A 14,834-nucleotide genomic window follows, 5' to 3' on the forward strand; every position below is an offset into this window, starting at 1 on the left:
ATATGAAACGATACGTCTTCCAGGCAAAAAGTGAAGTTTTTTAAATATCTTCCTATTTAAACATAAAAATTATTTGAAGTTGTGTTTTGGGCCATTATGCTTTGGCACAGTATCTGTCAAATGAACTAAAACTGAAAGCACAATGTGGCTTAATCCCTTTATCAAGTCTGTTTTCGCTGCAGGTTTCAAAGTAAAGCACACACTTCGTTCAGGCGATCAGCTCATGATCCGGTGTTTTCCGCGCCTCAAAACGGCTCAGTTTGGAAATGTAACAGCCACCCGGAACGCTTTATTTTCACATTCGCATAATTCCCAACATTTCAATGGGCAGATGATTACAGCGTTTCACTAGATTTGGAGCGTGATGCATTTTTGTAGCCGGTTTTCACTGAAGCTGGATGTTTCTATCAAAATAAATGCCCTACTGTTGTTTCTGTCAAAATAAAAGCTTAAAAGTGCAGTATGAATTACTGACAACTAAAGGTTTAAATAGGTAATGTTGAGTCCACTTAAAAGTCAATTCACTGACTTTTTTCTAACTTAAGCTTCTTAGTTAAGAACATTGGTTGAAGCTCTTATGTTGTGCTGTAAAAGTGCATTAGATAGAATAATTTAACTTCGCAATAAAACTTGTTTCATGGACATCATATCAAGATATTATCATATCATGAGATTTTGATATTGTTACATCCCATTATAAGTATATAAAAGAATATTGAGATATGTGTAATAATTATACAGGAAACAAGATTTCCCTGATACACATAAAAAAAAAAAAGTATCCCACTTTTGGTTTTTGACCAATGAAAATGTGTACAATTCAACACTTTACTCAAAAAGACAAATTGAAATTCCCATTTCTCTAGAACAAAAACTGCAACAATGATTGCTTAAGTCAGCAGATTTGTTTCAAAATAAAGTAAAAATGGCTCCAAACCTCAGGAGGAAAATGTGGTTTAACAATGAAATAATATAAAAAATTTAATATTTTGGCATTCATCACAATTTATGTCTTTCGTCAGAACAAAATATTAGCAAAACAGCTGAGGATGTTTCTGAAATTTAATTTGATGCTGAATGATCCAATACTTGATTTTGCTGGGGGGTTTTTTCTTGCACTAATATTTTTACACCATTTTTTGAGTATGCAATTCCTCCCTTGCCTACTCAGAAAGAAAACACCCTTACCTTTAATTAATGAAAGTAAACCAAACTGCTACAGAAGCAAAACAAACAGTCACTCAAACATAAAAACACACACAGACAGTGACTCAGGACTGTGCTAAATTTGAACAGCTTTGTTGGAGAGGAGGTATTGTTTCCTTTCACCCTCCATCTCTCATTTCCTGTCGTCTCTCCGGTGTGCGTTAGAAATCTCCTCGCAGGAGGTTGAAGCAGGCAGAACTGGCAGCATGTAACTATGACTCATCCATTCAGCATCGACTCACACACACCCACCAAAACACTGCAGACCTGCATGTGTAGCACTCAACCTGCCATTACAAAAACAATCAGATTCCATTATTGCCTACTAATATGCACTGCATTTTTAGTGTTGCCACTAGGGACGCTATATTTGACTTTAGCGTTTAATGCTTCTTCTACAGAAAGTAGAACTAACTAATTTTGTGGAAGCACAACAATCTGAAAAAAAAATCATACTTCATTATAGGGCTGTGTGATTTAGGGAAAAAAAATGTATGGCCCTATGATTTCAGCAATGTGAAAAACGTGGATCGAATAGTGGAATTCAGTCACGAAAAATGTAATTTAACTGTATAACTCAGAATTTGCCAAACTTTGGATGAATAAATCAAATGTAGGTCAGTACACTTAAACCAAAATGCAATATGGACTAATGTCTGTGAATATTACGTCACAAAAAAAGACTATTTAGATATGAATCCATCATGTTCTGTGTGAATGAATGGCGCAGATACATGGTTTCATTTACTACACACATATTAAAGCATTGGTGACACTCTGGGTGTTTTCAGTCTCTGCCGTCTCGATATATGAGTACATGAACACATGAACATCATCTCTAGAACAGCTCTGAGAGGTACTTCATAAGAATTTTAGTCTATCTTTCTATCATTATAAATAGTAAAGGAAACTTAAATTTTCACAGCAACCCATCAAAACAAAAGTTTGGGTTCACTTGAAGAAATTGTGACAGAATAGAAGAACAGAATAGAATATATATATAAAATAGTATATATACACAGTCAATCCCGAAATTATTCATACCCCTGGTAAATTCTGACTTAAAGTTACTTTTATTTAACCAGCAAGTTTTTTTGTTTTTGTTTTTGACCGGACATGACACAGGCTTCTCCCAAAATATAGTAAGACGATGTACAAGAGGCATCATTGTGGAAAAAATATCACTCGTCTTTTATTTGTATTTAAGCAAAAAGTGGCATGCCCAAAATTATTCATACCCTTCTCAATAATCAATAGAAAAGCCTTTATTGGCTATTACAGCAATTAAACACTTCCTATAATTCCTGTAACAGCTTTTTGCATGTCTCCACTGGTATTTTTGCCCATTCATCTTTAGATATGAGCTCCAACTCTTTCAGGTTGGAGGGTCTCCTTGCCATCACTCTGATCTTTAGCTCCCTCCACAGATTCTCAATTGGATTTAAGTCAGGACTAATGTTAATGTTTTGTCTGCTAACTATTCCTTCACCTTCACCTTCATTCCTTTTGCTGTGTGTTTTGGGTCGTTGTCGTGCTGAAATGTCCACTGGTGCCCAAGGCCAAGTTTCTCTGCAGACTGCCTGATGTTGTTGTTGAGAATTTTGATGTATTGCTCCTTTTTCATGGTGCCGTTTACTGTGATTAGGTTCCCTGGTCCACCGGCTGAAAAACACCCCCAAAACATTAGGTTCCCACCACCATGTTTGACAGTGGGGATGGTGTTCTTAGGGTTGAAGGCTTCTCCTTTTTTACGCCAAATGAAGGCTACATCATTGTGGCCAAACAATTACATTTTTGTTTCATTTGACCATAAGCAGTGTGCAGTGTCTATTGGACTGTCTGCCTTGAGATGTTGCCACCAGCAGATAGAGCTGCACAATTAATCGTTAAAAGATCGCGACCCCCCCTCACGATCTTAATCCAGCATTTTTACGATTCAGCCAATTATTTATATTTTACAAAACTTTCGCTAGCCTAATTACTGCACAGACTGCTGTGAGCTGATGCAGTGACAGGTTCGCCGTTCTCTCCAACATTACATAACCATTTAAACTTCATCTTCAGCGCACATTCTGTCAGATGCAATTCATGGCGCCTCAGTCTCAATATACTGCACAACGCGGCATTCATTCACATCAGATGATAACTCAGCGGCAGAGTTCCACTCACACAGGGGCGTAATTTCCACTGGGGACACAATTGTCAAAATCCCGTTGGTGTCCACCCACTTTCAAATGGTTTTGTTAAAGTAATCTCTTGTATTGTAGAATGCACGCTCAGCGCCGCCGAGAGTTTCGCGCGGTCGTTAAAACGAAACCAAAAGTAAAACACGCACGCGCATTCAAAAGCTATTTTAATACCCAGCATTTAGAGAGCGACTCCCCAATGCGCGCAAATTAAGCTACATAAAATATCTAGGCTGTTATTAGTTTGTGGGCTATAATAAGTTGTGCAGTTGTGTAGATAGCTCTGTATCATGCTTGGAAAATTCGGTCTTTATTAGCATTTTGAATATTGAAAGAGTAGTACTTTGATCGTGCCAGATTTATGGACCAGCAGAGCAATGGAACCACATATGAGCATGACGATCCATTAACCCCTTAACTGTTACTCCCATTTTTGAACAGAGACGTGAAAATGAAGAATTTAATCTTAAATCTTTATAATTCATGGACAAGAACATTTAGTAATATGATTTTGATGTACATTTTCCAAGTTAATTCAATGTCTGATTTTAAAATGGCATTCCAAAGGATGAATTTTGAAATTTTAAGTTTTCATCTGATATATCATTTCTAAAGTGTAACAGGGAAAAAGGCAACAAGAAAGTATGTTAGTGAGAAAGGTCAGAATTTATGAAGGAGATTTTTGAGGTGCACTCTTGTCATAAATTAATCTATGAAACTCTTGTCATAAATTATTTTCCTACATAATTTGTAACACAAAAAAATGTCAAATATCTATTTATGAGCCTTAGACCTTTCCAACAATATATATTGTTTGACATGATTAGATTAGGATTTATTTGTAAAATGGTGAAGTAAACTTGGGCGTCCCACAGAGTGGATGTTGACAGCCATAAAATGCTGATAGCTCTACTGTTTCTTGCGAAGAATCTTTAAATCACTTTATCTGACATAATACCTTTGTATGTTTTTTTTTAATGTTTAATGGTGATTTTTTTTTTCATTACATTTCTTTAAATTTAAAGCAAAGTTTATTTTGTCTTATTTCACTGCTATTTTACTGCTGTCCGATAACCTAATGTTCAGGGGTAAATCTTTAAAAAAAAAAAAAGTTCTTCAGAATCGTGATCTTTATTCTGAGCAAAAAAATCGTGATTCTCATTTTATTCAGAATCGTGCAGCTCTACCAGCAGAGCCCAGATTCATCAGGATGGCCTTGGTGGAGATCCTTGGATTCTTTTTTACCTCTCTCACTATCCTCCTGGCCAGCACAGGTGTCACTTTTGGCTTCTGACCACGTCCTCTGAGATTTTTCACAGTGCGGAACGTCTTGTATTTTTTAATAATACTTTGCACTGTAGCCACTGGAACTTCAAAACATTTAGATTTGGTCTATTGGCCCTTTCCTGACTTGTGAGCAGCCACAACGTGCAGCCGCAGGTCCTCAGTGAGCTCCTTTGTCCTAGCCATGACTGTCCACAAACCAACAGCAGAGAGCTTCTGTTTTTCACCTGTTGAGTTGATTAAAACAGCTGTTTCCACTGAATCAGGGTAATTAGGATGTTTTAGAACAGCTTGGACTATTTGGAATGGTATAGAACTTTGGATTTTCCCATAGACAGTGACAGTTTGCAAAGGGTATGAATAATTTTGGACATGCCACTTTTTGTTCAAATGTAAATAAAGGCTGAGAAATAATTTTTTCCACAATGATGCCTCTTGTACATCGTCTTATTATCTTTTGTCATATACCATCAAAAAAAAAATTGCTGGTTGAATAAAAGTATATATAAATATGTGGAGAGGTTGGCACATATACTCTCTTTACTGGTAAGGTACCAGTAAAGAGAATTTAGAGATCACGTGTGAACCAGACCAGTTCTGATTCAATTTTATGATATGAGAAAGCAAGCAGCACAACACTTAAAGGTAATTTCCTATGATTGACATCACAGAGTTTACCGGCATTTTAGTAAACGGTTTCTTAATGGTAAAATGACAGAACGTCATCGCTTGTGTTTGAACTGTATTCATCGTGCAGTTACTGGAAAAATTCAGTCTGGTAATTTAATAATTTAGCAGTTTAATGTGTGAAAGGGGCTACTGATTCATCCACTGCACTATTCATTTAAGAAAGACTAAACTTGACAAGACCAGACTAAAGCCAACCAAACCCACTAACACAGACCGATGAAAACAAACACACCAGCACACACTGAGGATGACAGCTGAAGGCCGACAGATGGCGGCCATTAGAAACATTAATGAATAAATCAGTTGCTGACCATCTATTATTCACACACACACATACACACACAAAGTCCCATTAAACTTTCAGAATGAGGCAAAGATGCTCTGGGGACAGTCTGATGTCTACTCAATGACAAAAACATCAACAACAACCTCAGAACATTAAAAGTACATACTACATGTGTAAAGTTTTGAGACATATAGTGCATTCAAGTCCTCCTGGGAGGTATGTATCAGTTTGTTCAGAGCATGATAGCAATGGAAGTTTTCTGCATCAAATTCAAAAATCACAGAATAAACGGAATGTGCTACAAGTTTTTTTTTTTTGCTTTGTTTTTATTGAATTTATGAAGGTGCTGTAAAATTAATCATAATTTCATTTTTTTTTTTTTTTTAAAGAGCAGGTCATATGGGTTTTCAAAAATATATATATATATATATATATTTGCAGTTCGTAAAGTAGCTATCCTTCACTGTAAACAGTCTGCAAAATTGTTAAATTAAAAAGTACATAATACATTAAAATGTTGTCTCTCAAAAGAAAGAGTTGACTCAGAATCACCTCGAGTCGTCATATTTTCGAATCTTCTGCCGGTGACCGATATATGTCACTGTGTAACATTTTAGCATAACCGCCGCCTGCCCGCAAACATTTCCAGTAGTTAGTGTGTTTACATCATGTCAAGAAGACGCTGTGTTCTGCGCTGTGAAAGCAAGTTTGTTTTGCTTTGTGTAGAATCAGTGGTTGAAATTATTTGTTCCCATGATACCACAGCAATACAATTCAAACCTTTTCTTGCGCTCGTCATTTTACCGATAACTGCTTCTCTAATCGTGGCTTTTATTTTCTTTGGCTTCAAATTCTTTATTTGAACTAACAAGCGTCTCCGAACCACAACCTGTAAGTACGATTGATATGTTATGTGTTCATTTTTAAGTGAGTGCCCTACCTAATGCATCTTTAGGTTTCCAGGTAAACCACAATATTACTATCTTACTATCTTACTTAAATAGTTCTGAGAATTCGCTGTGAACCCACAATTTCCTAAGAATATTCTGAGAAAGTTACAATGTTTTCTGACATTGGATACATTTAAACCTATTGTAGGGGACTTAGGATGCATAAACGTAAACAGCTACAAATTCTATACCCAAATAGAATCAATTAACCTCATGATGTATAATCAAGCATGCATTGTAGAGTTAGTTTTGGGAAAAAAAAAAATATATATATATGCATGTTGTAATTTTAATTATAAATTGTTATGTAAAGTTGCTTGTGCCAGTCTGATCAAATAATGAAAAACTAAATTTGATATAGCCTCTGGTTTGTTCTTCTCAGTTTTGCATAACCACAACTTTGCATTCTGGTCATAGTATACACACTGCAAAGTGCATACTAAGTTCTTAAACAAAACGATAAATAGTAGTTGTATACCAAAAGGAACATTCCCTGCACAAGTGTATGCCCTTTTTAGTGGTGTGGCATGCATGTATCAAATAACCTCTTTACATTTAGGCCATAAACATTCCTAAGGCCACCAAAATACAAACCCATCCAGCAACTGTCTCGGATTGAGCCCAGAGGTTATGGGTGACACTCACAGCTGTTGACATTCGGTCGTCCTGTTTAAATTAAGATCTGCCTGCAGTTAAGATCATGTAACACTCAAAGCATGTGCTGGAGATACACACAACCTCTCAGTTTCATGTAATTAATTGAGCCTGGTCTTCATTTCAATGTCTTCAGTTTGTTAATCCAATTTGCTTCAATCCATTTTTTTTAGTTCACAGACACTTAACCGCTGAGCTTTCCATAATGAAGCTGCTGAAGTCAAGCATCACTGCAGAGTTTACTGCTGCTTTGCGGGTAATAAACATCTGTTGACTGGACAATTAGGCCTAACTCATACATAGTTACATTCAGCTAATTCTCATTTTTAGTTTTTGTGGTTCACACTCAATAGTCAGTTTTGACTGTGAGGGTGTGTGTATGATGACAAAATGTAATTTTTTTTGGCTTGACCTTCTATTTAGAGGCTGAAAGCAAGTTTTGACAAGCCAAAAAGTCACAGGGTTTAACCTAGCAATGGATAATTCAACACAATCTCGTGGAAATTCATATATATTTTATGTTTCAGTGAATTGGTGGCAAATATATACAGTATATATATATATATATATATATATATATATATATATATATATATATATATATATATATATATAAAGCTGCAAGCAGCAATGACGGGCCCAAGCCATCAGTGCAATTTTGCACCCCTAATGTCTTGAGATCATGTTGACCGGGTTTGGTGGAAAGTCCTCAGAGGAGTATCGCAAATTCCAGAGCATGGTATTGAATATCAAAAGAAAATCCAGTATTATGACAACACCAATTCCTAGTATGTTTCCCTAAAAATTGAAGGTTTTCGTATAAATCACAATGTATGAATTTACAATAAAGTGCCAACTCTATCCAGAAGCTGGGGATACTTTGACAATCTTGCTGAGCAAGTTAAAAATTAATTTGAGTGTTGTTCTGTTTATAGATAGTTATCTGAATAAGAAGTTAGAGTTAGGTCAAACATTTGTGTCTGCATTTATTTGCATAGAGTGTTTCTGGCCTACTATGTGTGCGTGTGTTCATAGGAAACTGATGAATGTTCCTGTCAGTCTTTTACTGAGAAAAGGTGACAGTCAAAGTCAGTGACGTAATGGTTTAACAACATTGATATACAGCTCGAAGGCCTCATAAACGCATCTGAATGACTAGGCTGAAGTCAAACATCCACTGAACTGTGCTTCAAGGTCAAAGCCTCTAGACCTTGATAGTTTTTCCTTGGCAAAATGGCTTCGAAAGCATAACTGACCACTGTACTGAGGTGGCCCACTGCCATGAGCACAGGGTTGGATGCTATTCTTCAGAAAAGCCAGCTGAAATCATTCACAGTTCAGCTGTTGTGTTATGTTTCCTAAACTGCCCTGGAACAAATGTGAGGGATTAAAATACAGTGCATTTTCTGCATTTGATCTGTTAAATGTTATTTAGAAACTACAGTCCAACATAACTAAAGAAAACTTTCTAAGTTAAAACACATGTGTCAAGTTCCAAGAGATATTCTCTTGTACTCACGTTGACTTTATATGGTTTTCAAAAAAAGTTTCAATATAATTAGTAAAACAATTTTTTTTTAAAGTCATGTGGTGCAACCATTTGGTTAAAAGTAAAAAAAATATTGTTCTGACACCATGAACATATGAGCGATCTTAATTATGATTATAATTTTTTATATATATATATTTTCAATATTAAGTTATATTTTTAAATATATTTTAGGGAAAAATTACTTTTTTTAAACAATGCCATTAAAAGTCGTATCACAAGACGTTTTACTGGTTGAATCTTGCCTAATTAAGTGTAATATTTTAAGAAATTGACAGCAATAATTCACCCCCAAAAAATATTTTATAGATATTTATAAGATACTTTTAATACTCTCTCATTATTTTTGTCCGCATGCATTAAAAACCTACTCAAACAAAATTACAAGTACAAAAGCATAATGTACACTACCAGTCAAAAGTTTTTGAACAGTAAGACTTTTAATGTTTTTAAAGAAGTCTCTCCTGCTCACCAAGCCTGCATATTTGATCCAAAGTACAGAAAAAAAAATCTGAAATATTTTTACTATTTAAATACTGTTTTCTATTTGAATATATTTTAAAATGTAATTTATTCCTGATTTCAAAGCTGAATTTTTTAGCATCATTACTCCAGTCACATAATCCTTCAGAAATCATTCTAATATTCTGATTTGCTGCTCAAAAAAAAAACTTTGTTTTTATTATTATTATTATTATTATTATTATTATTATTATTATTATTATTATCATTATTATGTTGAAAACAGTGGAGTAAATTTTCAGTTTCCTTTGATGAATAGAAAGTTCAGGAAGAACAGCATTTATCTGAAATAGAAATCTTTTATAACATTATAAATGTCTTTATCATCACTTATTATCAATTTAATGCATCCCTTCTAAATAAAAGCATTAATTTCGCTTTCTGAAGAGATACGAAGAGCTTTATATGATGAACAGATTTAATTTAGGCATTTACTGACATAAAAACAATCAACAAAAAGCACATAGAGTTAATCAAATATGGTAAACAGAAGCTCAACCGAGCATGCTTGAAGAAAACAACCCTCACTGGCTCTTCATTTGTGTTATAAAGATAAACAAAAGTCTTGTGGATTTGGAACTTCACGGTGAGTAAATTACAACATTTTTAATTTTATGAGAACTGTCCTTTTTGGAGATGCCTCTAAATGTCTAATTGAAAATGTATTCAAAATATGCTCGACTGAAATGCCATTGGAATGGAAGTCAAAATCAAAAGCAGATTTTGAATCCAAGCCCTGGTTTGTTGAAGCCACATAAAAGCACCAGTTCAAATTTCGTGAGAAGTAGACCAAGTCAACATGGTCATAAAGTGCAAATGGACATCTGAGGACATCATACAATGCATTGCTCTCCACAATCAACAACTGTGTTTCCATTAGAAACATATTGTGTGCCAAAATGTCTCTTTCAAGAAAATCCATTAATGGACAAAACATTGTTGCATACTCGGTTTTAGACTTTCTCTATAATATTAAAAATTTGTGTGAGACACAGTGACTCCAAATGTGCTTACAGGCATGACTGAGGTCATGACAGCTGCTTTACTCTCTCAGCCTGAATAATATCTCCTGTCTTGACATTGTGAGCTGTAACGCTAAGATATAGCTTAAAATGTCTCACGGCATAACCAGTTTTGAGTTCCTGATATCCTGATTAAGACATCCTATTAAGACTCCTCTGCTGACATCTCAGTGCATCAGTGGGGGGAATGTCTCTAAATCTGCTTAAGAGACTTAAAGCTGATGACTCATGTAATGCATCCTGTGCATTCAGAACTTTCCATGCTCAGCTCCACAACCACAATGGGCTGAACATAAATTACAGAACCCTAAAAACCACACATATTTAAATAAAGGAATTTTGTTGTCATATGCTCTAATTTATGTCACTCTACCAGTCTGACTGATTGTACTCTGTGAAATATGAAATAATTACAATACTCCGTTCCATACTACAAAAGCGTAAAATGATCTAAAATGGCTGAATAATAAGCACATTACTACTACTACTAATAATAATAGTAATAATAAATATAGCTGCAAGCAGCGATTAGCAGGAATTAAGCTCTTTTAAGCACATAATGTTTTTGCAAATACACGTAATTTACCACATAAAGAAGTAATACATTTTACAACATTTATGACTGTTATAGCACCAGCTGTGGTCCAATCTCCTTAAAACTGTGCATGCTTGTTTATTAAAATCAGTTGTCGCATGTCCTCAGCAGTGAAGTGAAGTTTTGAGTTTTTACTTTAGACTTTATAGGATTTTGAGTAAATTCAGACAGGCCCCTTCTCTAAACTACCCTGTTATTGTTTCACAAAGGGTACATATCAACATTTTTGTTGATAATTATTGACCTAGAGAGTCCAGAGAATTATACTGCAGTTGTTTTTTTCTAGATTGAGCAAAAAACCTAGGACTAGTTCACAAACATAGGTTTTTTTTAGATCTTCTCAATGATTTAACAAACGATTTGATTGACAACAGTGGTTTTAGAGGCTAAGTTGTCCTGAAAGAGTTCTGTCATATGATACAAATATCATGTGTATGTGCGAAAAACCGTGCAATGTACAATCATTTACGCCCTTGAAAAACGCAATATCACCCACCAGTGGCCGATTTCTTTTAAATTTGTCACGGACGTTTGGAACCATGAGTCAAACAGACCCACCAAGTTTCGTTCCATTCGGCTTCCGTTAACCTTGTCTAATAGGTGTTCAAAGTTCATCAGCCAATGGCGGCCATGTTTTTGGAGATACACAAATGTCATTATAGACACTTGTGGTACTTCGGACCAAGACCGTGCACAGCGATTTCTATGCTGATAGGACAAATGGTTGCGTAGGTATAGCCATTTTTATGTTTGTTCCCTCTTATAGCGCCACCAAGTGGCCAAGATCCATGTCTTTTGTCCTGTGACCTCAGATTGAGAGTTTAGACATCTCATTCCATTCAGGAGTTGTAGGCATTTTACTAAAAGTGGCCCTGCCTCTTTAGAAGGTTTAGGCATCCCTTTGTGACAGTGAGTCGAAATTTCAGCTTTTTTTTTTTTTTTAGAATTATCAGTATTTGCTCTTCAGACAATCTTTCTGCATTGGTTTGGTTCTGGTCAGGTGAAAAACTTAGGATTAGTTTGCAAAAGTAGGTTTTGCAAAAAAATCCAAAATACTCGAAAATTTCACTTGAGCCTGCGACTGACGGTTTAAGAGTTATGAGCGATTTCATACTTTTGATCGCTGTAGCGCCCCCGTCAGGCCGATTGGGGTGAGCTTTGGTGATACTGTCGGCGGTGTGAGTACTACCATCCCTCCAAGTTTCAAGTATCTGCGACTTACGGTTTGGTCTGCATGATCAGTTTTACGTGGAGATCGCTGATCCGTGACCATTCTATTAAAATTACAACAGGGTTTCAGCACTATGCTCTTGAACCCCTAATAATCTTTCTAAGTCAGAAAGTTGGTCTTGAATAACATTAAAGTGAGTAAATAAAAGATTTTTAATGATTTCTAAAAGATATTTAAGATATATAAGATTTTCTGTGATCTCTTACTTTAATGATTCAAAGACACACAAATATGTCTTACAAAACAATTAAATAATACAACTTGGCATCATGTCAAACCTGCTACTGGAAAGATTATCAAGGAATAATGGTTGAAATTTAACTTAAGTGAGTATTTCACTTTTAGAACAAAAATTACAGATAATTTACTCACTCCCTTGTCATCCAAGATGTTCATGTTTTTTTGCTCAGTCGATAAAAAGTCGTTTCTTGAGGAAAACATTTCAGGATTTCTCTCCATATAATGGACTTCTATGGTGCCCCCGAGTTTGAACTTACAAAAAGCAGTTTAAATGCAGCTTCAAATGGCTCTAAATGATCCCAGCCGAGGAAGAAGGGTCTCATCTAGCAAAACGATTAGTCATTTTATAAACAAATGCACTATTTATGAACTTTCTAACCTCAAACGCTTGTCTTGTCCATGTCTGCGTGAACAGTTTTTTCTGGTTTAAGACAGTTAGGGTAGGTCGAAAACTCCTGTCTCATTTTCTTCCCCAACTTCAAAATCATCCTACAATGCTGCAGAAGTCCTAACCCAGTGTTTACAACATGAACATACAAAGAAGGTCCTTTGCACACAAAAAAAGGTAAAAGTGTGATGTTGGACGATTTTGAAGTTGAAGAAAATGAGATGGGAGTTTATTGACATACCCTAACTGTATTGACCCAGATTACACAGACTATGCATGCTCAATGCAGAAATGCAGAAACTAGACAAGACAAGCATTTGAGGTTAAAAAGTTTAAAAATCGTCAATTTGTTTAGAAAAAGGCAGACCGTTTTTGTTCTGGAAGTGAAATAATCCTTTAAAACTGATTAGTAAAACTTATTCACGAGCTATTTCTTTTACTTCAGTGCTTCTTTTACGGTGGTATTTGTCACTTTTGATCAACTTTTGAGCTTGACCATTTCAGTCTCCATCCACTTTCACTATATGCAAAAGAGCAGCTCTGACATTCTGCTAAACTTCTCCTTTTGACTTCCACAGAAGAAAGTAAAGTCATACAGGTTTTTAACACCCATGAGTATGAGCAAATGATCACCAAATGTTCATTTTAGCGTTAAATATTAAAATAACCCCCTCTGCTGAGGCAGCACGCCTCACTCCATGCAGCCAGTCAGCAAATATTTAGATGACGCATGACTGAGAGCAGTGACGCCAGAAGCTCAGAGTCATTCATAAGGCATCATCATTTATTTATTAATTAATTTAACCATACAGCGTAAAAGCATCACTAGTGCAAACATTTAATGTTTGTCTTATGAACACATAAAGTCGCTTACCCTCCGCCACAGTCTCCTCCACAGTCACTTGATATCGTCCAATGGAGAAAACGCGTCCGATAAACGCACCGGACACCGAGCTGCCTCCCGCACCGGCTCCAGACGCGGGCCCCGAGCTCACCATCTCCCGTCGGGTATCGAAGAACTTCTTCATTGTCCAACCGGCAACACTTTAACACTAATTAAATCATTAAAATACCGCCAGGCTCTCGCTTGCGTATTGTTCTCCAGCTCTAGCAAAGCTTGACAGCCGGTGGGATGCACAAAATACAGAAAGACGCGACAATACAGTCCAGATAGAGACTCAGCGGACCTTCATCACAATATCAACCCAGACTGCGTTAAACTAAACCAAGTGTTACAGATCCAAAACAACTCATAAGAAGGAATGGTATATCAGAGCAGCAGCATGAGTCACCATTGACATATCTTCATATTATAACAGCAGCTTATCAGAAGAGATCCGACGGGTGCCAGCGCAGTCCTGCCAGCAGGGAAGCAGTTTATCTAGGAATCCTCTTTTAGCGTGCACTTGCTATTCCGCAGCGATTATCGGCAGCACAGCATACAGGATTCGCTCTCTCCTCTCCGTTTGCTCATTCAATCTTCACAGCTGATCCTCAGGAAAAGACGCTTGCCCGAAAACCCGGAAGTGCAACGTATACATGGGGAAACAGCCGGTTCGAAGGGGTTTTCCTTGAGGAAAGTGAATAATAGCGTTCGCGCATTGCCGGCTGGCGAGGTTAAGTTATGAAAACAGCCATACACCGGTTAAAAACGAGTATGAAACGCTTATTAGGATGGACTCGGTCGGTGACACTCTGGTAGTTGTAGTTCAACAGTACACGATTACGTCAGTGGGGACGTACATGCGTTTCCGGTAACAGCCGCTAGGAGGCTAAAAGGAGTAGTTCACTTTCAGAACAAAAATTTACAGATAATGTACTCACCCCCTTGCCATCCAATGTCTTTCCTTCTTCAGTCGTAAAGAAATGTTTTTTGAGGAAAACATTTCAGGTTTTCTCTCCATATAATGGACTTCTATGGTGCCCCCGAGTTTGAACTTCCCAAATGCAGTTTAGCTTCAAAGGGCTCAAAATGATCACAGCTTAGAAAGAAGGGACTTATTCTAGCAAAACAAAGTTATTTTTCTAAAA

The 14,834-nt window shown here is 36.3% G+C and overlaps 1 protein-coding gene across 2 annotated transcripts in view; it reads right to left on the reverse strand.

The window, feature by feature from the left end:
• Window positions 1-14,482, reverse strand: part of aak1a (AP2 associated kinase 1a) — an 83,719-nt gene extending 69,237 nt beyond the window's left edge. For both annotated transcript variants that reach the window (XM_073819641.1, XM_073819642.1), the window contains exon 1: window positions 13,678-14,482. In XM_073819641.1, coding sequence (XP_073675742.1) covers window positions 13,678-13,831 — 154 coding nt within the window. In that variant the 5' untranslated portion in view covers window positions 13,832-14,482. The remainder of the gene's footprint in view (window positions 1-13,677) is intronic.
• Between the last annotated feature and the right edge of the window lie 352 nt (window positions 14,483-14,834).

The sequence above is a fragment of the Garra rufa genome, chromosome 15 (genome assembly GCF_049309525.1).
Source record: "Garra rufa chromosome 15, GarRuf1.0, whole genome shotgun sequence".
In the NCBI taxonomy this organism is placed as follows: domain Eukaryota; kingdom Metazoa; phylum Chordata; class Actinopteri; order Cypriniformes; family Cyprinidae; genus Garra; species Garra rufa.